This window comes from Nannospalax galili, unplaced genomic scaffold (assembly GCF_000622305.1).
Source record: "Nannospalax galili isolate Female #2095 unplaced genomic scaffold, S.galili_v1.0 scaffold1311, whole genome shotgun sequence".
Classification (NCBI taxonomy): domain Eukaryota; kingdom Metazoa; phylum Chordata; class Mammalia; order Rodentia; family Spalacidae; genus Nannospalax; species Nannospalax galili.
The window spans coordinates 1,158,740-1,181,921 of NW_008329527.1; the positions used below are offsets into that span (position 1 = coordinate 1,158,740).

Consider the following 23,182-nt stretch of genomic DNA (forward strand, 5'->3'; position numbering starts at 1 on the left):
TCCTGGTGGCCTCTAAGAGTCCCTAAGTCTGAATTCAGCTAGAGCCGAACTCGACTGGTGATGGGTGCACCCTGAAAACCTCTTCCACTGGAATCTGGCTGCCCGGGTCCCCGGTGTCGCACAAACATAGCCAGGAGAGTAAGCTGAGCCCTTCATACTGTCAGACACGCAAAACTCCTCTGCGCATGCTCAAAATCCCAGCTGCTTGGTGCTGCTGCAGCACAGGTCACGTGGCCATGCCACGTGTGGTAGCACGAGAAACGGCTCACGCAGGACGTCCAGGGGGCGGAACTTCAGGCCCAGAACGGATCCCGATTGGGTGGCAGGGCTGCTTCTGAGGCGCGTGCAGCGCTGAGGCGGTCTTCGTGCTTTGCTGGCCAGCCGGGGCTGTTTGGCGGGAGTTGGCAGCGGGTGTGAAGGTGAGCCTCGTGGGAGCCACTGGAGGTGGGCCTAGTCAGGTCTGGGTGTGGCAGCAACCACCCGGTTTGTGTGTGTGTGTGTGTGTGTGGGTGTGTGTGTGTGTGTGTGTGGGTGTGTGTGTGTGTGTGTGTGGGTGTGTGTGTGTGTGTGTGTGTGTGTGTGTGGAGGGGGGGCCTGTTTCAGTGCTGGGCATGTCATGTCACACAGATGAGCTCCCCTGGGAGGGGGGGCGGGGGAGGGAAACGTGTGGCTCGCGATGGCCCTGGGGAGTGTGGTTTTACCTTGCGTTTGGCTTCCGGGCCCCCCTAGACAGAGAGGGGAGCAGTCAGGACCGACTTCCGGGCCGCCCTTGGGGCAGTCGCCTCGCCTTCATCTTGGGGCTGGGGGAAACAAAAGGGCCAGGTTCCAGGTGAGCCTTTAAGTCTGAGTTCAGGCCTGCTTAGTAGGGCAGGAACTGTCCATCCTGGGCGCGGGCTTGCATTCCTGCTTCTGATCAAGGGCTGCACCCTCGGATGTACACAGGGGCCAGGCACAAATATCACCCGTGTGTTGGCCAGTGGGAGCACGCATGGTGCCGAGTGAAAGGGATGGAGGCTTCTGGGCCCCTGTGGGGTGTTTGCTCAGACATGCCACATCTCAAGATTATTTTTATAACAGCAGCTGGAAACCCCACTCTGTGTAAGAAGCTCTCCAATTTTAAATGTTGCCCTTAATTCATAACGTTTCAGCATGTTATGTAGCCAGTGGATATGTGTGTGTATGTGTGTGTAAGTATGTATGTATGTTGCATTTGGTCCTGGGGGAACAGGCATCCGGGCAGGAGCTACAGGTTTATTTGGGGAACAGCTGTATTCTCGAACCTCTGGGTGTGGTGGCTGGTGAATGTATGTAAATCCAGTGCTTGAGGAGACAGGAGGAAAATTTCCAAGCCAGTCTGGGCAACATAGCAAGACCCTGTGTCAAACCTAAAACCTGAGATGTGTCCCTAAATTGACCTGGGCCATGTGATCTAAGTAGTTGTCTTACTTGACAAATGGTAATTGCCCCTGGCCTTTTACTCTGCTCTTTTAGGGATAGCACTATTTAATGAAGGTAGGTTTGGGTTTGGGAGTGTTCTGAGACTGTGGAGTACCTTCCTTGCAAATGAGGCAGGAAGGATTCCCCAAACTGCAGCCATGGCTTTGGGCCTCCCTGTGCTTAGGGTCTGTGAATGGAGCTATGAGAACATTTTTCAGAATAGGGAATGTGTTTGAGATGAGAGCTTCAGAGCCTGTGCTTTGCATGAATCATGATCCTATCGTTACTTGGCTTTGTGGTTCTAAACTGCACCAATGGGAGAAACCCAGCACCCGAGGAATTCCTGGAGATGAAGTTGTTGGAATCTGCACCCCCCCACTCCCTCACCCCATTTCTTCCATGCTGCCTGAATTGCTGGGTGTAGAGATGAATCACTTGCCACTCTTGCCCTAAGGACACTTTCAGATGATGTGGGGGAAATGAAATGGGAGCTGTGGAGGGCTTCACAAGACTGCTTTCCTGGCAATCTGGGGCTATGGAATCTAAGGAAGAAAGGAAGACTCTAAAGGCATCATGAACCTACACCTGTGGGCAGAATTTGGTGGTAGCAAGAATGGAGAATGCACGCTCAGGCTGGCATGCTATTAGTGTGATGGAGTGAGGAAAATGTAAATAATTGGGCCAGACTACTCATCAGGGACATGGTGGGCTCACAGTGGAATTTTGGGACCCAGTCTTTGGCTAGGAGGTGTACAGTGCTGTTTTATGGAAGGATACTTGCTAGTTTAGGAGCTTCTGTAGTGGAAGAGAAATGAGGTACCAGGGAGTGCTACTCAGAGGTTGCTTGTGGGGAAATCTGTTTTTTTTCCCCAACTTATGAACAAGTCTATGTGGTATTTCTCTGTGTTCTGATCCTTGGCTTCTCTCCCTCTTCTAGAAGCTAAAACATATTCCTAATAATGATTGAAAAGGTAAAAAGCCCTCTCTTGGTAGAGAGGAGAAGAGCAGCCAGGCTTTGGTGGCTTTGTGGGGTGAGGAACTTGTTCCTCTCTGGCAACATTGTGCCTCCTTCCTGCCAGTCAAACCCAGCCAGATCCTGCCTTTTTTCCCCTTCTGAATGGAGGATCCTAAGTCTCCATTACAGCGCCAAAGGGCATTAGGAGACAGCAGGGTGGTGTGGATGGAAGATAGCTAATCTCCTCATGTTTGCCTGAGGATACCCCTGACTTTTTCAAGGACAGCTGCCTTCCTGGGGGAACCACGTGAGTGTGGGGCAGGGATTTGGTCAGACTCAGCCTCCAGCTTCCAGTCTGGATCTTCCTCACTGCTCCTTGCCTGACTTGCCTGTCCTGGGATGGGAATATGGGTTTACCCACAAGCCCTTGGGTATGGCTCAGATTCCATATGATTTTTTTCTTCTGCCTTTCTCTAGGTCAGGATCCTGTGCAGAGAGAGGCAGAAGCGCTTAGTTTCCAGATCTTATAGACCATCATGGATACCATGTTGAAGTCCAGTCCCCAAACCCAGCCAACGAGTAGCCACAATGGTCAGGAGGTATTGTGGGCTCTCTCATGTAGTTTGCCCTCCAGCCTTCCCTCTGGTGCCTGGTATCCCTCTCCCTCTGTCAAGGACCCTGACTTCTCTCACCTCTCCTGTGGCCCTTTTCCAGACAAGCCTTTGGTCCCCAGGCTTTGGGATGAAGATGGAGGCCATTACTCCATTCCTGGGGAAGTATCGCCCCTTTATGGGTCGCTGTTGCCAGACCTGTACCCCGAAGAGTTGGGTAAGTAATGGTAGTGATGGGCCCCTGCCTTGCAAAGCTTGGGCTAGCTTAGTTCTGGTAGTAAGGATCCTAGAAGTTGCTTCTTTACTGTCTTTCCAAGCCTCGTCCTTCCCTGCTCCATACCTTTGCTTTTTTCCAGTAGAATGAATGCACAGGGGTGCGTTGTTGGGCTGTGGCTTGGGAGAGTTGGGTAGGAAGCACAGAGGGGCCTCAGGAGAGAGAGATTATGCCCAGAGGACTGGCATTTAACCAGGTCTGCACTAGTCCTGTTACACAGTTTGGGGACATTGCCCTCTCAGACTTCCCTAGCACTTAGTACCTCTTGCATGTCCATGCTATATGCTGGTGCCAAGGGGTCTCAAGAGTTCTAATGGAGATCCAGGTTATATGTCTTCTGCTCTTGATGGGTTGAAATCCATTCTCAATCTCTAAGGGAAATTCTGTACAGGGTACAGTGGTTCTGTTTTGGGTGTGGAACCCTTTTTTCCAAGACAGCATTGGAATCTGAAGTCAGAGGTCTTATAGGAAATGTACTGTACTCCTTTCCCTTGGTAGACTCAAAAGGGCCATCAGGCAGAGGCTAGATGGCAGGGCGCAAACTTTCCTGGCCAGTGCAAAGGCCCCACAGGACATGGCTGTCCTTTCCTTCTTTGGGCAGGAGACCCTCTTCCACAGAAGCATCATGGATCTGGGTTTCTGCAATGTGATTCTTGTGAAGGAGGAGAATACCAGGTAGTCGAAGAGCCAGGGGCACGGTGGTATGGGACCTGCTTTGGGGTACCGCTTTCTTTCTGTCCTCTTCTGCATACCCTCAACATGAAGAGGCTTGTTTGTCCTCATGTAGTTCCTTTTGTGAACATGTATGGATTGCCCAATGGGTGTCAGTCATCGAAGCCCCCTCAGTGGAGAAGAGGGTGGGAATAGGGCCCAGATAGGCTGGTGGCTCCACTCTTTGCTCTGCGATAGAGCTTTCCTGGGGTGCAACCCCCCCGATGACTAGCCCTCTGGACCCTGGGGAGCCCTCTCAGAACTGTCCATCCATCTGTGACCACCCCCCCATGTGCCGGGGGTTGTATACAGGTTTCGGGGCTGGCTGGTTCGCAGGCTCTGCTATTTCCTATGGTCGCTGGAACAGCACATACCTGTTAGCAGCAGTGCCTCACAGAAGACCGTGGAAAGCACTGGGTGAGGAGGCAGGATTGGGTCTGGCATTTGCTGGATACACAAAAGGGTGACAAAGGCTCCTGGCTAGGGTGGCAAAGGAGGGCTGGGGCAAGCTTCCAGAATGTTAGCCCTGCCTGGGCTTATTTCAAAGACTCCTGCCTATGTGCTAGGGAAGTGACCTGAGAGACCTTTGGTGTCCAGCTCAACACTACTTTCCTGCAACCAACAGGGTGCAGAACCTGCTCTCAGGGAGGGCTCCAGGAGGGGCTGGGGAAGGCCAGGCACCTGACATTGTGAAGAAAGAGGTACAGCGCATCCTGGGCCACATCCAGGCCACACCCCGACCATTTCTGCTTAGGTAAGTGCTGTGAGGGGCATTTGTCCTTCGGTTGAGGCTGCTGCCCTTAGAGGCTAGGCAGTGTTGACCAAAATAAGCTGAGCCTACTGTTGCTACCTGCCTTCCCTCCTAGGTTCATCTAGTACAGGTCTGTATCCTTAGATGCAGGGGATTACATAGGTGAACTGAGAGATACACACAGTTGCTAAAAGGAAGGAACAAGGGCAGAGACAGAATACCCAGAAGGAAGCAGATGAAACCTGTAGTCCAGGGCCAGAAGGGGAAAAAAGTCAACCCTAGGGTTACAGGAGTAAAAGTAGGGGAAACAGTCTTTTTTGAGGGAACAGTATGAGCTGTGGCCATGAGCAGGAAAGGGCCAGTTTCACTGAAGAAGCTGATCTGGTTGGAAGCTGGCACGTGAGACAGAAAGCAGCTGGAGGTGAATTTGAGGGGTAGAAGGGAAGAGATCATGCAGTGATCTACAAGAAGTTCAGTCTGGCTCTCTAAGGGTGGTAAGAACCAATTGAAAGATTGGAAATGAAACATAGCAGTTTGAGTTGGGGTCAAGAGCAGAGAGCAGAATAACATCTGGAAGGCTTAGTCCAAACAGATGGGATGATGGGCAGAGAGGTTAGAAAGAGGGGATTGAGAGGTTAAGTGATGCTAACAGGACTCATGGATAGTTTGGGTGGTGGGGCTGGGGAGTTGGGGGAGAGGGGAGTCCTGCTTCTGGCTTAGTACCTGGAAGTGTGTCCAAAAGTGGACAGGCTTGCTGAGAAGGGAGTTGGTCCAGGAAGGATGTTTTGGATTTAAAGAGTTTCGGTACCTGACTTGACGACTTGGTTGTCTAAATAGGTTCTGGAGCTGAGATGAGAGGTCTAGACCAGAGATATATATATTTGCAGAACTTTATTATGTGTTGATGTTTAAAGCTAGAGAATGAATGAGCCACTGAGGAAAGGTAGGCTCAGGGTTGTGTGTCAGGCTCAACTGTCTTAAGTGTTCAGTGGCTGACTGAACAATAAGTAGAGGCTGGTGGTGATCTTGAGCAGTCCTCCACTATGACAGTTTTTACTGTTGAAGCTTTCAATCTCTTGGCCTCATGATGCCAGTGCCCTTGTGAAGGAGCTCTTAAGCACAACCTTGGCTGGCCATCTGCCTCCTCTGTACACCTAAGCAATCAAGTGGGGCTGGAGAAACACCCTGGGTGGATGATTCCCTCATCAGTGCAGCTCTTACAGGGACACATAAAATTCTCTAGTGTTCCCATCCCACCGCTTCTCAGAATTGCCCCATCTAATGCCTTCTGGAGAAAGAGAAGCCACATGAGATGTGGACTTGCTGCTTGCCTGGCACAGTTCCTGCTATCTGAATCTGGTTGTGAACTGGACCCCTATTGAGCATCTGACCAAATGCCCACTTACCTGACTTACTTTCCAGTGACCCATGCCCTCCTTGTGTCATTATCTCTTTCCCTTTGTTCCACCTTTCCTGGTACCTGGCAAAAACAAGCTGACTGGGTTCTGTCTGGAGAGGGTCTGGATCCTCTAGTCTTTTAGATAAATGGAGGTAGATGCTGTGTCTGATGTGAGCCAGAGCCACCGTAAGGTCTTGGGAGAGTCAGTCAGTGCCTCACAGGTATGGGCAGTGGTGTCAGGACCCCTTGCAGCCTCAGCACCTCACTGAGCATTCTTTATTGTTAAGCAGATTGTGACTGCTGAGACTCACTCTCCTGTCCTATACAATGTGAACAGTGGTATTACATGTCTTAGAGGAGTGCTGGGCTGCCTTCTGAGTTGGGAGGCATTCTGAGGTATTATGGGACCAAGTCTTGTGGGAGGTGACCCTGCTGCATCTTAGGCTGGCATTGCTTCCCAGGCTGTTGAACTGGGCACTGCTGTGGTTCCTGAACCGCCTTTTTCTGAATGTGCAGCTCCATAAGGGGCAGATGAAGATGGTCCATAAGGCTATCCAGGAGGTAAGCCAGCCTGTACTGGGACAGACTGGGAGGACCAACTTGTAAGTGGTCCCTCAGTCCATACCAGCCATGTCAGTTGGTGGAAAAATCTGTTCTTGTGTACCCTTCCCTCCATGCCTCGCTGTCCTGCTCCCATGGGGTCTCCCTCACAGTCTCAACCACCATGTCACTGCATTACCTTGAAAGTGTGGAAAGGCTGCTCTCCATTTGGGAATGTGCAAAGGAGGAGCTATTCAGGGGAGCCCTCCCTCCCTTAGGGCTGACCTAAACCTGTAAGTGCTGGGGTTTGCATGTCTTCAGGGTAGGGAAGGTGGGGACTTCCTTCTGGTTCTCTTTGGAGCAGGGCCCACCATTGGTCTTCCTCTCTACTCATAAGTCTCTGCTGGACGGGTTTCTGCTGCCCTTTGTGCTGCTCTCTCAGGGCCTGGGTGTCCTCCGTGTGGCGTGGGACCCCTGCACCTGCTCCCCAGCTCTCAGGTATGACACATGAGGGAAGTCCCAGGCTGGAGCAGGGGAGGGGAGTTGTGCTACTCTCTTCTTAACACCTTTGTTTTCAGCCACATAGAAGCCCAGCTTATAGACTCAGATGGAGGGTTGGCTATGGCGTCCCTGGGCCATGGCTGCCTCAAGTATCTAGACAGCACACAGACTGACCTGGGAAAGGCAAAGCCTTGCAGGCCTCTCATCCCAGTTTCTCCTCCAGAGCTGCTTCTCATTAGGCCCTGTCCTGTGCCCACAGAGCTCTACTGAGGAAACTTGGGGGACTTTTCCTGCCCCCTGAGGCCAGCCTCTCCTTGGACAGCTCAGAGGGTATCCTTGCAAGGACCGTGGTCCATGCGGTGAGTGTTCTTAGACATTATGTGTGGGACAGACCAGTGGTACAGCAGTTTGTCTCTGGTCTGGCCTTGACGACCACCCTTCCTTTTTCCAGGCTGTAGAGCAGCTTCTAGCCAGTGGGCAGCCCTTGCTCATCTTCCTGGAGAAGCCGCCTGGGCACCTAGGGCCCCGGCTTTCAGCCCTTGGCCAGGCCTGGCTGGGAATGGTGGTACAGGTGGTCCAAGCAGGTGTCATCCCAGATGCCACACTGGTGCCAGTGGCCATTACCTATGACCTGGTTCCAGATGCACCGTGTGACGTGAGCCACGTGAGGCTCTCTTGTCCCCAGGGACCCCAAGTAAACAGCAGTTCAAGATAGGAGGCACAATATTATGTTCTGTGGCTGAGTTCCCTTAGGGCTGAGGTCAAAGTGTGGAGTGGGGTGTGTGTGAAGGAATCCTCCCCATAATCATCATTTTGCAGTGTCTCCCAAGGCCTTCATCGTCATTATCTTATCACATCTTTGAAAGACCCCATTAGGGGCACTGGAGAGATGGCTTAGTGGTTAAAGCACTGGCTGCTCTTGCAGAGGACCTGGGTTCAGTTCCCAAAACCCAAATGGTGGCTGACAACCATCGTAACTCCAGTTCCAGGGGATCTGATGCCCTCTTCTGACCTCCTTGTGCATTGTATGACATGGGTGCACTTAAATGCAGGCAATGCACTTATATACATCTAATTTTAAAAAACATTAAAAGACCCCATTAGGGAGGGATTTCTCATTTTCATGGGCTAAAAGACAGGAGCTGGCCAGCCTGGTTTACACAGCGAGTTCCAGAACAGCTGGGGCTACAGGGAGACCCTGTCTCAAAAAGACCAAAAAAAAAAGCTTGGAGAGGACATGTTGGGCCAGAGTTGAACAGGCTGGTAGCAGAGGTGCCTCTGGAGAGCAGGATGGGATAGCAGCCCTGAGGCCTGCCCAAGAATAGTAATCACAGGAAGCTGCTGCAGCAGCCTTTCCCTCCCTGCAGGACCTGGCCCCCCTGGGGCTATGGACAGGAGCCCTGGCTGTCCTGAGGAGACTGTGCAGCTGCTGGGGCTGTAACCGCAGAGTCTGTGTCCGGGTGCACCTTGCCCAGCCATTCTCTCTCCAGGTATGGAGCCAGCTGGGAAAGGCTGGGAGATCCTATGTGTCAGTACTAGGACTTGTGGCAGTTTGGTTTTCAAAGGCCCTGCAGGGAGGGTGTTTCCTGTCTCAGGTGGGCTGTGTGCAGGCTTCTTGGGGAGCCAGAGCAGACAACAAGTGTGTCTTTGTCCTGGACCAGGAATACACCATCAATGCCAGAAGCTGCTGGGGTCGCAGGCAGACCCTGGAACAGTTGCTGCAGCCCATTGTGCTGGGCCAATGGTAGGAACATGGATATGTGGGTCTCAGGGGCATGGCAGGTGGTCCTTCAGTTTGTATAGTGGCCACTCCACCACATCAGCAGCCCTCCCAACACAGCCTTGGGTTATCAGGAACAGCATCAGACACTAAGCCTTCCTACATTCATGAGTGTGGCACAGGGCATGCAGGCCTGGGAGAGGGCTACATGAGCTTTCCCTGGGCTTAGGGGAAAACAGCAACACCCTTGAGAAAGCATTGATGACTTTCCCATGACTTTATTTAGATCTTTAAGAGACAGGGTCTCCCTGCAGCCCCAGTTGGCATGGAACTCGATATATAGACCAGGCTGGCCCCGATCTCAGAGAGATCCACCTACCTTTGTGTGTACCACCATGCCCAGCATCCATGACTTTAATCTGGTTCCTTCATTCTTTGATCTGTGTCTCTCTCTTAGTACTGCTGTCCCAGACACTGAGAAGGAGCAGGAGTGGACCCCATCAACTGGGTCCCTCCTGGCCCTCAAAGAAGAGGACCAGCTTCTGGTCAGGAGACTGAGCCAGCATGTCCTGAGTGGTGAGAGACACCTAGATCTGTGCCTTTGGGGCGGGACTTAAGCATTATCTTCTGTGAGTCACACAGAGTCAGTCATAGGACCCTGTGGTTGTCAGCACATGACCTAACCTTCCTTGGTGGCAAACTCAGGACATCTGAAGGAGAGTGGCTTATCACTCCTGCCCCTGAGGAGTGGGGCAGTCAGGGAGGGGAGAGGAAGCAGATAAATGAGCTCAGACACCTGTCTGACCCAAAGACAAGCCCTGGCTGTGTCACACTCTGGGCTTGTGCAGGATATCTATGCCATGCTCACCCACCCCATCCCCTCAGGCCCTGCCCTAAACTGTCAGTGGGGATGGCAGAACAGTGGAGTAGCACATGTGACTGCAGAGAGGGCTCTCGCTGAATGTATGTTACACCCCTCTCGAGTGTCATTGCGTGGCAAACTGTTGGTAGTGGGCCATCTGGACCCAGAGGAGGGCCCTGAGCCCTGGCTTAGCTCACATCACATGTGATCACTGCTTCTTCGGGCCTGCTCTCCCCTCCTGGGCAGAGTTGGGGCTGTGTGGACAGGAAAATTTGCCAAATGATGGAGGGATCAGGCCTCTGGGCCCTGACCCCTGACAGCACCCCAACCTTGGCCTCAGCCTGCGTGTCGAGCTCGGCAGTGATGAGCACAGCAATCATGGCAACACTACTGCTGTTCAAGCACCAGAAGGTAGAGCATAGTAGTGGGGCCCAGGGCAGGGCAGGGCATGGCCCTCTGCTTAGGCCTGCTTTTCTTCCAGGGTGTGGTCCTGTCCCAGCTCCTGGGAGAATTCGCCTGGTTGACAGAAGAGACACTGCTGCGTGGCTTTGACGTGGGCTTCTCTGGACAGTTGCGGTGCCTGGCACAACACACGCTGAGCCTACTGCGGGCACATGTGATCCTATTGCGTGTCCACCAGGGGGACTTAGTGGTAGTACCACGGCCTGGCCCAGGCCTCACACATCTCGCACGTCTGAGTGCAGACCTGCTGCCCACCTTCTTGAGTGAAGCCGTGGGTGGTGAGTCCATGGGCTCAGCAGGGATGAGATGTATGTAGAGAGAAGAGGGGACTGCTCCCTTCCTCATACTGGCCTTCTCTACCAGCCTGTGCCGTGCGGGGGCTGCTGGCAGGCAGAATGCCACCTGAGGGGCCCTGGGAGCTGCAGGGCATAGAGCTACTGAGCCAGAATGAACTATACCGCCAGATCCTATTGCTGTTGCACCTGCTGCCCCAAGACCTGCTACTGCCTCAGGTCAGCAGGGCCCTAAGGCTGCCCTTCCAACCTCCTGTGGCAGTGAGGCTGCCCCCCCAAGCCCTGGGTTTGGTTCTCTGAAGTGCATGGATGCTTCTCTCTGCAGCCCTGCCAGTCTTCCTACTGGTACTGTCAGGAGGTGCTAGACCGGCTCATCCAGTGTGGGCTCCTTGTTGCTGAAGAGGTAGGCCCCACCTGAGGCTTGATCTGCTCCACCCTCCCACCCTGAGTGCCAGCTTGCCGCACTGCTCCTTCTGCCCTTGTGTGCTCTGGGGGTGGACTACTCACTAGCCCAACACATAGAAATCTGGCTCTGCCACCCTGTGCTGTGTGTCATGCTAAGGTTGGATAGGTATACCTGTAAGGTTCCTTCTACACCGCTCCCACATTTCTTACCCAGTGCTGGGAGTGGGTTGGGTACTCACTTCCCCCACCTCACAAGCTGGCCCCCAGCAAGTGGCTCTGGGCAGGCATCCTTTTGGGCTTTTTACTGGTTTCACCTGCCTGAATCAGGTCTAAGCACTATAGGACTGATTCTTGCCAGGCCTTAGCAAGAGACCAATGACTCCCCGATTCCCTAGACTCCAGGCTCCTGGCCAGCCTGTGACACAGGAAGACAGCATCTGAGTGCAAATTTGCTGTGGAAACCAAGTGGGGAATTTACTGACAGTGAGAGTGATGACTTTGAGGAGCCAGAGGGCCGGTGCTTCAAGGTGTGTTGGGAGAAGCTTGCCCAGGAGGGGGGTGGTATGAAGGCAACTGAGAGCTGCCCTCACTCTGGCGTGTTCCTCTCCAGCTTAGTCAGCAGAAACGCTGCCCTGACTTCTTCCTTTTCCTTTGCCGCCTGCTCAGTCCAATGCTCCTGGCCTTTGCACAGGCTGCTGCCTTTCTCCACCAGGGGCAGCTGCCAGATTCAGGTGAGGCCCTCACACCCTTGGCAGTATTCAGGGCAGGGCTCAGCCTGCAGAGCCAGGGTCTAGGTCTTCCCTCTCCTGCAGAGTCTGGCTACTTGGAGCAGTTGTTCCAGTTTTTACAGGATAGTGCCCAGGAAAAAGAGATCTTTGGTGAGTTCCAAGCACACAACACAGGCTCCCTGAAGATGGTGCGTTTGCTGGTAACTGCTGCCCTCTGTTGGACAATGGCTGCCAAACTACAGGGAAGAGAGCTAAAGGGGGGCCACTGGTCCCTGACAAGCCCTGGTTGGTCCTCCTCTAAACAGGAGCTCTGCCTAGTGGCTCCCTGGCCTCCCTTTCTCAAGCTTTCATTTATTTCTCTTTCCCCCAGAGTGTGCAGACCCAAATCTCGCCATCAGTGCTATTTGGACATTCAAAGACCTGGGGGTGAGAGAATTCAGTGTCACCCTCCTGTCCCCAACCCCACCTTCAGCCCTATAGGCTGGTAGAACTACTAAAGGAAACCAGCTTGTTTCCCTACCCCATGGGGCTGGCCCTGATGAATACCAGACTGAATGGTTTTCCTGCTGTTCCTCTTTCAGACCACTAGCTTCCCCTACCTGGGGATAGTGTGGGGACTTGCAGTAGTGTTTACACTCAGACACTGAGGCTTAAGGGGCCAGAGGCCAAACTACAGGTTTTAGGGAATGGCTTGGCCCTGGGGACAGCCCCCACAATGAAGGTTCTCACAGTCCATTTCATGGTCCAGGTGCTGCAGCAGATGCCCAGCCCTACAGGACCCCAGCTCCACCTGTCCCCTACATTTGCCAGCCGGGACAACCAGGACAAGCTGGAACAGTTCATCAGACAGTTCATCTGCAGCTAAGATTAGATCATAAAGCCTGATGGAACTTCTTAGTATGCAACCTTCTGGCTCCTGTGTCTGGTGCCAGAAGGACATGAGGCCACATACTAAGCTGGACTTAGATAATGCATGTCCTTTGCTTTCTCCATCCTTTGGTGTGATAAAGGGAATGGCTAGTTTCCTAAGGCTGTAGTACATGTGTATATATCTGTTCCCTCCTTCCTCAGCCCTATGAAAATAGCTCATCTAGGAAAAGGAAAAACAAAAAACAACAAAACAAAAACCTATAACCTAAAAGACAGGGCCAAAGCCAATCTGTTGCTTTGATGGAAAATTTATTTCCCTGGTTGGTCCATCTTCCTTGGCCTTAGTGGCCTCTAGTAAGCAGGGTGAACAATGGGCTGAGTGGGAGTGATGTCCCATCTTGTCAATTCCAGTGCCTGCAGGGAAGCCATCACACCACCTTGTTGATGATGACACCAAGTTCTTCAATCTCACACTGGACTTCATCACCCTTCTGTAACAGCAGGTTATGAGGCTTTCAGCCCTTGGCTCTGGCACATGCCTTCTGCATCTCCCGGACTGCTCCAAGCCTGCCAGGCATCCCTAGCTCTCATCCTTTCCTTCTCTTAGCTAACTTACCTTGAGAAAGACGGGAGGATTCCTAAACACACCAACACCTGGGGGGGTCCCAGTCAGGATGAGGTCCCCTGGGTAAAGGGTGACAAACCTAGGGAAACCAGGAGGGTCAGCTGAGACCATGGGTTGAAGGTGGGCTGAGCCTCTAGGTGTGCCCAAGGCGGGGCTGGCAGTGACACACTCTGCCCACTTACTGGGAGACCCAGGCTATCAGGTCTTCTGTCTTGAACACCATCTGGTTGGTGTTGCTGTTCTGGACTACCTCCCCATTCACTCGGCAGCAGATCTTTAAGTTGTGTGGATCTGGAATGCAAAGTAATACTGTAGGGTTATCCCTTCCCTCCAGATGAGACTAGGGAACCTTGTGACTCGATGCATGTGGGAGCCCAGCTGCCCACCTTGGCTCAGCACTTCACCCTGGGGCTTCCTGTATAGACACTAGCCCCTGGTATCCCCACTGAACCATGCTTTAGTCTTCAGGTGAGTAAAGGAAGACATTCAGACTGCATGGAGAAAAAACAGCCAGGGGCTTTTTAAAAAAATGGACCTCTAGTCTACAGAAGAGGCTGAGAACTACAGCTCTAAAATGACTCAAAATCTCCAGAGCAACAGGGACAGCAAAGCAGTAAGTGATGGGCTACCCCAACAGTGTTCTGCTGATCTTCCCTTTTGAGCCCCTTTCTGGGATTTCTCCACCCCTCAGAGCAGATGGAATACAGTTGTGCCTTACCGAGGACTGACTGCATGGGGTGCTGAGGCATCATTGTCCTCTGTGAGGCTCACCCAGGTGTCATGCCACCCCTTCACCCCTCCCATGGCTATGCTCAAAGTTGGGCTCTGCCCTCCTGGCTTGCATGGTGTATCTCCTGCTTGTGGCTGGCACTGTGGGTACAGTGGTTGGGGGAGGTCCTGTTCATGCTTTCCCATCTCCCTTGTAGAAAATGAGCAGACTTTATCACTGCCACTCTCCCTGATGCTCAGAATCCAGCCTTGCTTCCTTCTGACTTAAGGACTGTTCCAGATGGCAGCAGCTAGAGGAAGCCCAGCCTACTTATCAGTGCAGTGTTGTTCTTTGTAGTTCACATTATGAATGCAGTTTCACAACAGCTGCAGCTGTGCTCCCTCTAAGGGACTCTGGAAATAAGTTCCACAGGGAACTCACAGCTGAGGCTGGTCACTTGCCCTTTGTGGGAACAGCAGTGACATTGCAGTTCTGCATATGGCTGTACTCACACCTCACCCTGGAGCACTGCTTTCTCCTGATGCCCAGATTTTGCACAGGGGCACACAAGCGGCAAAGGCCAGGGGCCTACCTGTTATGCTGTCCCTGGTAACCAAGGCAGGGCCCAGGGGGCAGAAAGTGTCGAAGGTTTTCCCTAGTAGCCACTGCTTTCCATTGCGTTTCATTTGCCAATCCCGAGCACTCACATCATGAGCCACAGTGAAGCCAGCCACGTGAGCCATTGCATCTGTGGCCTATTGGGGCAGATTTGGCCAGATAGATTATGTCACAGGTAACACCAATCCCTAGAATAAAAAATCTCAAAGCCATTATCCCACATAAGTAGCCAGAGCTAGCCAAAAGTGGGTGAAGGGCAAGACAGTGTCAAGGGTAGGATGTTGCCAAACATGTCCTAGTGCAGGAGACAGCACCAGCAGAGGCAGGAGCTGGAACCTCTGCTGCTCTCTGTCCTAGGAGCCCCCTTCCACCTCACCTTGATATGCTTGCCTTTCTTTCCAATGACCACAGCCAGCTCCACCTCCCAGTCCACCTCCTGCAAAGTGGGAGAGGAGCAGTGAGCTGCAGTGGCCCTGAGGGGGGCCTGGGTTGTCATGAATCAGAGCCAAGTGAATGACACCAGAGCTGTGATGTACAGACCCATAAGCTCTGGGCAGTGTCGGAAAGCACCACTGGTGATTACTGGGAGATCAACACATGTCCTGGGAACTGAGTTTAAAAGTCATTCTCAAGACAGGCATGGTGGCACACACCTTTAATCCCAGCACTTAGGAAGCAGAGGCAGGCGGATCTCTCTGAGTTCAAGGCCAGCCTGATCTACCATAGTGAGTTCCAGGCCAGCTGGGGCTACAGGGAGACCCTGTCTCAAAAAAGACAAAATCATTCTCGACATGTACATGTCCAATAAAGAGTGATACCAAATAGTAATAGCAACGTGTAATCCTATGTGCTGGGTACTATGGGTGTACTATAATGTATTCACTTAAATAAGAAAAGATCAACATCCATCATAAATGTAAGGAGCTAAAATATTTTACAAAAACATATGGCTGTGTTTTGCCTGCATGTATGTACATGCACCAGGTGTGCAGTGTTCAAAGACCAGAAGAGGACATCAGACCCCTTGATACTGGAGTTACAGACTGTTAGCCACTATGTGGGTGCCAGGAACTAAACCAGTACTCTTAACTGCTGAACCATCTCCAGTCCCTGCCTCTCTGTTTGTAAAACCCCTGTGAATTCCTGATTTTTCCTCCTAATCAATTTGGATGGCCCAGTTTGGTGCATGGGGCCTTCTTGTTGGTGCCCATTGCCTTTGGAGCACAGCACTTAAATACATGCAGCTAAAACACTGAAAAAAAAGTTTACCGTTAAAAAAACGGAGGTAGGGCAGGGGAGAAGGCTCAGTGGGTAAGAGTGCTTGCCATACAAGCCTGACAACTTGAGTTTCATCCCTGGATGCAATGGCACACGTCTGTAATCTCAGCACATTTATAGTGAGATGAAAGGCAGAGAAAAGATGCACCTGGCAGCCCTGGGCCAGCTAGCCTGGAGTACTCACTGCAGAGGCAGAACGAGAGATCCTATCTCAACAATGTGGAAGGCGAGAACTGACTCCTAAAAATTGTCCTCTGACCTCCGTGTGAGCTCTAGGACGTGTGTGTGCCTGTACTCTCACATGCACACAATAAACAAAGGTTAAAATAAAAGCTCAGAGGCAGCTTTCTTCAGAATAGTGCCACCTAGTAAAAGCAGAAGGCTTAACAGAAAAATCATCCACTTCAATGAATGCAACAGACTCAGGTAAAGATGACTCAGGATTCTGGGAAACCAGCAGAGCAGCAGCAGCACTGGATCCCAAACGACTACCTACATATCACTCAGTGATTACAAGGAAAGCACATTAGAGCAAATGAGTATTACGTGAACTGAGTCCTCACATTTCAGACACCCGATAACCTCCCAATAGGCTGCAATGGGAAGAACATGGCATTTCCTGTGTAGGGCGCCTTATAAAAATACGTTGACAAAATCTACTCACAAAGAAAAAAGGACAAACAGGAATGCAGGACAGCTATGACAAAACACGATTCTTCAGAACGTGTCATAAAAAGCTGGGTGTGGCACATGCCTTTAATCCCAGCACTTGGGAGTCAGAGGCAGGTTGATCTCAGATTGAGGGCAGCCTGGTCTACACAGTGAGTTCCAGGCCAGCTGGAGCTACAGGGAGACCCTGTCTCAAAAACAAAAAACCAAAAAGTGTCATAAAGGATAAAGGGTGGTGTGATTGTTTGAGAGCAGGGGTCATTAAACTATTACCAGCATGTGGCCTGACTTTCTAAATAAGTTGGTATCCTTTAAGTCTCACTGTTGGTGGCTTTCACACTAAAACAGAAGTTGTTGCCACAGAAACCATGTGATACTGAAGAGTCACTAACTGGACCATCAAGAAACAGTATGTGGACCCCTGTTTTATATTAAAGCTACTCATGAGAAACACCAATACAATGTGTAATCCTGGCTGATCCTGATCCAAAAAGGCAACCAAATTAAAAGTCATTTGGGAGCAACTGGTATATTTCTGACAGGACTGAGGCAACTGATCTATATACTACATACTGTGCATGTTGACGTTCTTAGTTATAATAAAGGTATTGCTTTATGCAGGTCACTGTCTGTATTCTTAGGAAAAGCATGCTGAAGTTCCTGTTGAGTTAACTGTCTTAATATCTGCAATTTCTTTTCAGAGATTCCTCCCCTGCACCAAGTGTGCATGCTTCTGGGAAAGAGCAAGCATGACAATGTCATGAATGCAGCTGAGGAAGGAAGTGTTTGAGTGTTCACTGTAGTAGGTAACTTTCCTGTAATGATCAAAACATGTCTAAACCAAAAATCTGAGAGCGAAACTAACTCATGTTTGTTAAGGGTACACACACTGTGGTGGCTATGTAGATGGCTTTTACAACTCTTTCAAAGGTCAACTTGGCAAATTTCTCAAAGGTTTTGAAATGCTGCTTAAATTTTGATACAGACATTCAAATTCTAAGGGTTTAGTCAAGAGAAACAAGCGGGTATTAATGGCTGTGCAGTTTTTATTTGTTGTGTGTGCATTTTTGTGTGCCAGGGAAGGTGTGTACAGGACATGACATACGCATGGAGGTCAGAGGACATCCTTGGGTGTTGGTTCTTACTGTCTACCCTGAGACAGGGTTGCCTATGGGTCACAGCTGCATATGCCAGGCCACCTGGCCTGGAGGCTTCTGGAGATCCTCCTGTCTCTACCTTCCATCTCACCATAGGAGTACTGGGATTATAGACGTGTGCTCCCACATCCAGCTCTGCCTGGATTCTGGGTGTCCAAACTCTGATTCTCACACATGCACAGCAAACACTTTACCCACTGAGCTGTCTCTCTAGCCCTCATACTTTCCAGGTAAGACAAGAATGTTCACTGCAACTCTTTAGCAGCCCAAAGCTAGAAACGAGTACAACCATAGGGAACTAGTGAAGTTAGTGCCACTGGTACAACAGAAAACGGTGTGGCAACCAGAAATGTGTCAGGAAGAAGACTGAATGGAATGAAAGCTGCTCCTGATGGGTCTGAGAACAAGGGAGGTTACGCATGGTAAGAACACATACGGGAATAGACAGCACTGGTAAAGTATGGAGCAAAACATAAATATCAAAAGCTGTGCCAGGGTGGATATTGGCAGCTTTACCTCATTTATTAACACACTTGTGTTGGAAAAAATTACTTTTTTATTTGGAAAAGATATCAGTTAATCCCTCCCATCATCCCCACCCTGGGCCATGTTATTACTGTATGGTTCCCTCTAGCTTCGGTGTAGTGTGCCATGGAGTGACAAGAGGGTAAATGAGCCTTGTGCTGGGCCCCAGAGAACCAGGTGTCAAGGAACACTGACCTTGCTCTCTGGTGGGAGGATGATCTCATCATACGGTCCCACAATGGAGCTGGCGAACTTGCTGAAGATGATGGGTTCCTTGGGCACCCGCACGTTCTGTTCTTTGCAGTGGTCTGCATAATTCATGCCCACACACACCACCTTGTCTGGCCGGGTGACAGGGGCCAGGAAGGTCAACTGTGACCTTGGGAGGACCGGCAATTGGGCAGCTAGGGCTCTGTAGAGACCAAATGGTCCAAGAAGGGGCTGGTTAGGAACAGGCTGGCAATCCCAGGGCAGGCTGGGGAGACCCTGTAGTAGCTGGGTTTTGCTTTTTCCACTTTCTAGACCTCTCAAACATCCCTGTAAAACTCAAACTGAGCCACAGTCCTTTGCTATCAAAGTACTGTGTTACTTACAGGTGCATGCTTCCTTCTGCACTTAGGGAATTCTTGCCTTGTAGAATAATTTGAAGGGTACCAATGGGACTAAGTGGAAAGGTCTCTTTCAACTCCTCATCATTCCAGGTCTCACCCTGGAGGCAACCACAGTGGTCCAGACGAGCTCCTAACAGCACTGTCATAACCTTCTCTCACCCTTTTGTAAACAGAGTTCCTCCTCCTACATATTACTACACGGTAGAGATACACTCAATTCCTAATGAGGGGAGTGGAAGTTTTCAATTTTTGAGAATGAGAATGTGACTGTTTAGGACCATACTGTCCCCAACACTATGCTGTCAAACATTTTGGGGGTCAGGGGCTGGCTGGCCAATTCAGTAGTTGAAAACGTCTTAAAAGTGCTTTCAATTTCAGGGCATTGTGGCACATGCCTTTAATCCCAACACTGGGGAGGGAGAGACAGGTGGATCTCTGTGAGTTCAAGGCCAGCCTGGTCTACATAGCAAGTTCCAGGCTAGCTGGGGCTATATGGAGACCCTATCTCAAAAAGAAAAAAGGCAGGAAAAAAATGCTTTTAATCTACTTTTCTTTGCCTCTTTAAACCAGATTCCACAGTTGGCTTCAGGGCCACCCCCACTTAATCTAATTGTAACCCCCAGTTAATCTAACCAATTATTTTGATGAAAATCTCTCTTCAGTCCTCTCTCCCCTAGGAGTCAGGAGTCCCAATCACTCCTTCATCTTCCCAAAATTCCTTTCTCTGAGGACCTTATAGAAGGCCAGGCCCCTCAGGTGGAAGGACGAAGCCTCCAAGAAGGCAGTGTAATGAAGTAAGGTCCTGGCTCCACCACCAATAGTTTCATCCTCCTCCCTGGGCTTCAGTTTCCCTCTCTAAATTGAAGATGTTATCACAGGACTTTGAGGGCTTTTGCTGGGCATGGTCATGTACATCTGTAATCCATCCCAGCATTCAGGAGGCTAAGGCAGGAGGTTCTCCAGTTCAAAGCTAGCCTGAAGTACATACCAAGACTGTGTCTCAAAAATCAAAGACTTCTTAAAAAAAAAAAATGGAAGGCTTCTAAGTCTATTTGCTCTTAACTGAGAGAACTAGTAAAGAAAAGGAAAGGTGGGGTTCCCCTGTTCCTTTGCAAAAAAGCTCCCCACTGGCTCAGGGTGAAGGAGAGAAATGGGAGGAGGAGAGGTGACAGGGCAGTACTGCCTGCTGACTTACCTTCTTGCCACTGAGAGGGTAGACTCTCCCTGCTCCAGGAACTGCATCATCGTCTTGGGGAGTGTGGGGTCAAAGGCATTGAGGTCAATGACTCCACCATTCCCCGACTCCAGGCCCAGGTGGGGCCCCTCCAGGTGGGGTGCTTGGAACTGTATCAGTCTCATGTCTCTAGAAGGTTGGCAGGGCCGTTTCTGGGCCTGCAGCAGACCTAAGAACAACTTCTTACCAGAGCCCAGCATCAAAGCCTACACAGAGAGAGAAAAAAAACAGTACCAGTGGGTTGGAGAGCTATCATGAGGACCCCTGAGTCCCTGTGTCCCATCAACCGTCCCTGGCATACCACATGGGTCATTTTACCCTGCTATTCTTCATAGGGTAAAAGAAAACAGACGACTATGCCAGGCACTAAGTGAGCCCCAGGGATTCCAGCCTTTCTTCAACCAGTGTTTTTTGATAGTTCCCACTGCTGTAGGCAGTGGAGAAACAATCTGCCAATTCAGCTCTTTCATCTTGTGTGCAACGGAGACAGACATGGACAACGGATAATACACCAGCTTTAGTCATTGAGATGCGGCTGTGAAGATGATCAGGGCCCTGCCTGTCTAGCTTCTAGAGGAAGTTCTGTGAGCTGAGCATGGCTAAATAAAATGCACAGGACCAGGAATTAGCCTTGAGTTAGGCAAGTGGCCCTACTGGAAATGGCTTCCCAACTGCCTCATGCAACTTTTTTAAAATGCTAACTCAATCCTGTTGCCCTCTGACTTAAAATGCTTTCTGGTGCTCACATGCTGAAACTAGAGCCTCTACTAGGCTACCCTAGCCTAGGAGCTGCCCTCTGCCTCTTGTCAGGCAGGCATTAATCAGTTTCTGCTGCCGGAGCTCAGACAGCTTGGCGTAGTGGTGGGGGGCTTCAGACACTCAGTGGGCCCAGGCCTACTGCACTGCTCAGCTGTCTCCCCAGTTGAGGTTTCATCTCTCTCACTGCTGAAACTACAGTGCTGCTCTGTAGGTGGAGTGGCAAAGGCTTTCAGTGACTGTTTGTTCAGTGAACACAATGAACACAAGGGCTTGACTTTGTCAACTTTGGGAAGTGGCTGGCCATGCCTTCCCTCCTCAGATCATGTAGGAAATAGCAACAGGGTTCAAGTCCTGTTTTGAGTTCCAGGTTCCACTGACAGATAAGCCCCATTGTCATGTTTGTTTTGTTTTGTTTTGTTTCTGTGGTGCTGGGGACTGAGACTGAGCTACATCCCATTCCCAGTGTTCTTAATCTAGGTCTGGTCTCTACTCCTTGCCACGCAGTTCCTTCCCTTTAGGATATTTTGCTTTTTAAAACAGCCCTCCCAGTTTTGGGGAGGTTGAGACAGGTGAATCTCAGGCTTGCTGGACAGACAGCCTAACCTAATTGGTCAGCTCCAGGTCAATGAGACCCTGTCTCAAAAAACAAGGTAGATAGCTCCTGAGGATCACTTAAGGTCTCCACATACATACATACATACATACATACATACATACATACACACACACTCTGCATGCATGTGTACACACAAATCCACAAATAGCCCTTTATGCTAAAAATACCAGTAACTCTGAGTCCCAAGCTCTTGGTCCTCACCTGGTTGAGTCAGCCTGTCCTGTCCAATTAAAGAACTTACTAGGTTTGGGTTACCACAGTGCTGACTTGCTAAGTCTGGTCAGAAAATAAGTGTTTTTTGTGCCCTGTCCTGTTATCTTACAGAAGCACCACCATGCCATTCTCCAAACACTATTCCAGTCAAACACTAAAATGACAGTAACTGCTCCTCTGGAAGCCAAGTTAAGTGTTCTACCTATAATGTGTCTGATTTCTTTTTTAAAAAATTATTTTTTATGTGTATGTGTGTATTGCCTGCATGTAGGTAAGTGCACCCGTGTTGTGCACTGCCCTCGGAGGTCAGAAGAGGCTGTCGGATCCCCTGGGACTGGAGTTACGAACAGTTGTTAGCTGCCCTGTGGGTGCTGGGATTCGAACCCGGGTCTTCTGCAAGAACAACCATTATTCTTAACCACTGAGCCATCTCTTCAGCCCCTAATTTAATTCTCTTGACTGTGGTAGGCAGGTACTATTAGCCTCATTTTACAGAGGAACCAGCTAAGGGGTTTGCCTAAGGTCCAAGGGTCATACAGTTAGAAGAAAGAGCTGGTATTTGAATCCATGTCTAGGTGAAGGTTCAGAAGCAAAGTGTTTCACAAGCAAGATAATCTCACTTCAACCCCACCTACTCCCCCCAGGGGGCTTCCGACAGCAGATCCTCAGGCTCTAACTGACACCAACCCTTATTGCCAACAACCATGGCCCCTTAAGGGCAGTGGCTTCAGAGATAGGCTGAGCACCTGCTCTCATAACCCCACTGATTGTGCGGGCCCCACGTGAAGGGCATGTGCAGGAAAAACACCCCCCTTCTACAGAAGGTAGCAGTCTTCAAGAGGTAAAGTCACCTGCCAACGGGGCGCTGGTGTTTTTGTAATCACTACTAAGCCTCACAACACAAGGATCTGTTCGCAAAGAGGCCGCGAAAGGAGGTGGAAACAGCACAGGCGTGGGCACCGTGAGACGCGGGTCCGTGCATGTGACCCTGGACCGGCGCCCAGTCTCCGCGAACCTTAGTCGGCCACTCGGTTTCCTGATGCCAGCGCCTGCTCCCTGCCCGCGCGGGCTCGAGGGCAGTCACCACCCTCCCCTGGTCTAGCCTCCGCTTACCTGGCCGTCGGTCACCACCCTCCCGTGGTCTAGCCTCAGCCTACCTGGCGGGCGGTCACCATTTTGAGGTCTAGCCTCAGCCTACCTGGCCGGCGGTCACCACTGTCCTGTGCTGGTCTAACCTCAACCTACCTGGCCGGGACGGCGGGACCCTGCGCTGTCAGTCGGGGCCTGCGGGGTCGCAGGTCAAGCGCAGCGAGAGATGGAGTCCACGCAGCTCGCGGGGGTACGAACAGTTGAAACTACGCGGCGCGACTACTCCATCCGGGTCAAGGCGCGCACTGCTTACGTCACGAAGCCACAGTCACTAGGAGGACGCCAGGTTCCTCCCGGAAGCCGTGTGCGCTCAGGCCCATGGGCACGGAGCAGGCGCTGTGGGTGCGCATTTCCAGCAGCTCGCTCACTCCAGGGGTCCTTGGGCTTGCTGGAGGAGAGAGAGCTTCCTGAGGTTTTGAGCTTCTGCCTCCAGTCCGGGCCCTGTGGACAGACGGAAATGTTTTTGTCCTCCAACATTGACCTGTGGAGGAAAGAAGTGG

The 23,182-nt window shown here is 51.1% G+C and overlaps 2 protein-coding genes across 4 annotated transcripts; one reads left to right on the forward strand and one right to left on the reverse strand.

Annotated features, from left to right (window-relative positions):
- The first annotated feature begins 298 nt into the window (after positions 1-298).
- On the forward strand, positions 299-12,819 carry Gpat2 (glycerol-3-phosphate acyltransferase 2, mitochondrial). Of its 3 annotated transcripts, XM_008838199.2 has the most exons (22): positions 299-419; positions 2,870-2,991; positions 3,107-3,220; positions 3,879-3,952; positions 4,301-4,405; positions 4,614-4,742; positions 6,600-6,699; positions 7,043-7,176; positions 7,439-7,538; positions 7,631-7,843; positions 8,547-8,669; positions 8,841-8,923; positions 9,357-9,475; positions 10,102-10,172; positions 10,243-10,501; positions 10,587-10,735; positions 10,842-10,919; positions 11,317-11,448; positions 11,532-11,652; positions 11,734-11,799; positions 12,020-12,075; positions 12,398-12,642. In XM_008838199.2, the coding sequence occupies exons 2-22, from the start codon at positions 2,929-2,931 to the stop codon at positions 12,512-12,514; spliced, it is 2,406 nt and encodes an 801-aa protein (XP_008836421.1). In that variant the 5' UTR covers positions 299-419; positions 2,870-2,928; the 3' UTR covers positions 12,515-12,642. The 3 variants fall into 3 exon arrangements, with proteins under 3 accessions (XP_008836421.1, XP_029421953.1, XP_029421955.1); XM_029566093.1 differs by having other exon boundaries at positions 11,734-12,075; positions 12,398-12,819; XM_029566095.1 differs by having other exon boundaries at positions 7,631-7,834; positions 11,734-12,075; positions 12,398-12,819.
- On the reverse strand, positions 12,812-22,934 carry LOC103738307 (fumarylacetoacetate hydrolase domain-containing protein 2A). The gene is made up of 8 exons (XM_008838219.2): positions 22,779-22,934; positions 19,907-20,151; positions 18,296-18,512; positions 14,848-14,907; positions 14,446-14,608; positions 13,327-13,435; positions 13,136-13,223; positions 12,812-13,010 (listed from the first exon to the last, which is right to left on the reverse strand). The coding sequence occupies exons 2-8, from the start codon at positions 20,143-20,145 to the stop codon at positions 12,948-12,950; spliced, it is 939 nt and encodes a 312-aa protein (XP_008836441.1). The 5' UTR covers positions 20,146-20,151; positions 22,779-22,934; the 3' UTR covers positions 12,812-12,947.
- Between the last annotated feature and the right edge of the window lie 248 nt (positions 22,935-23,182).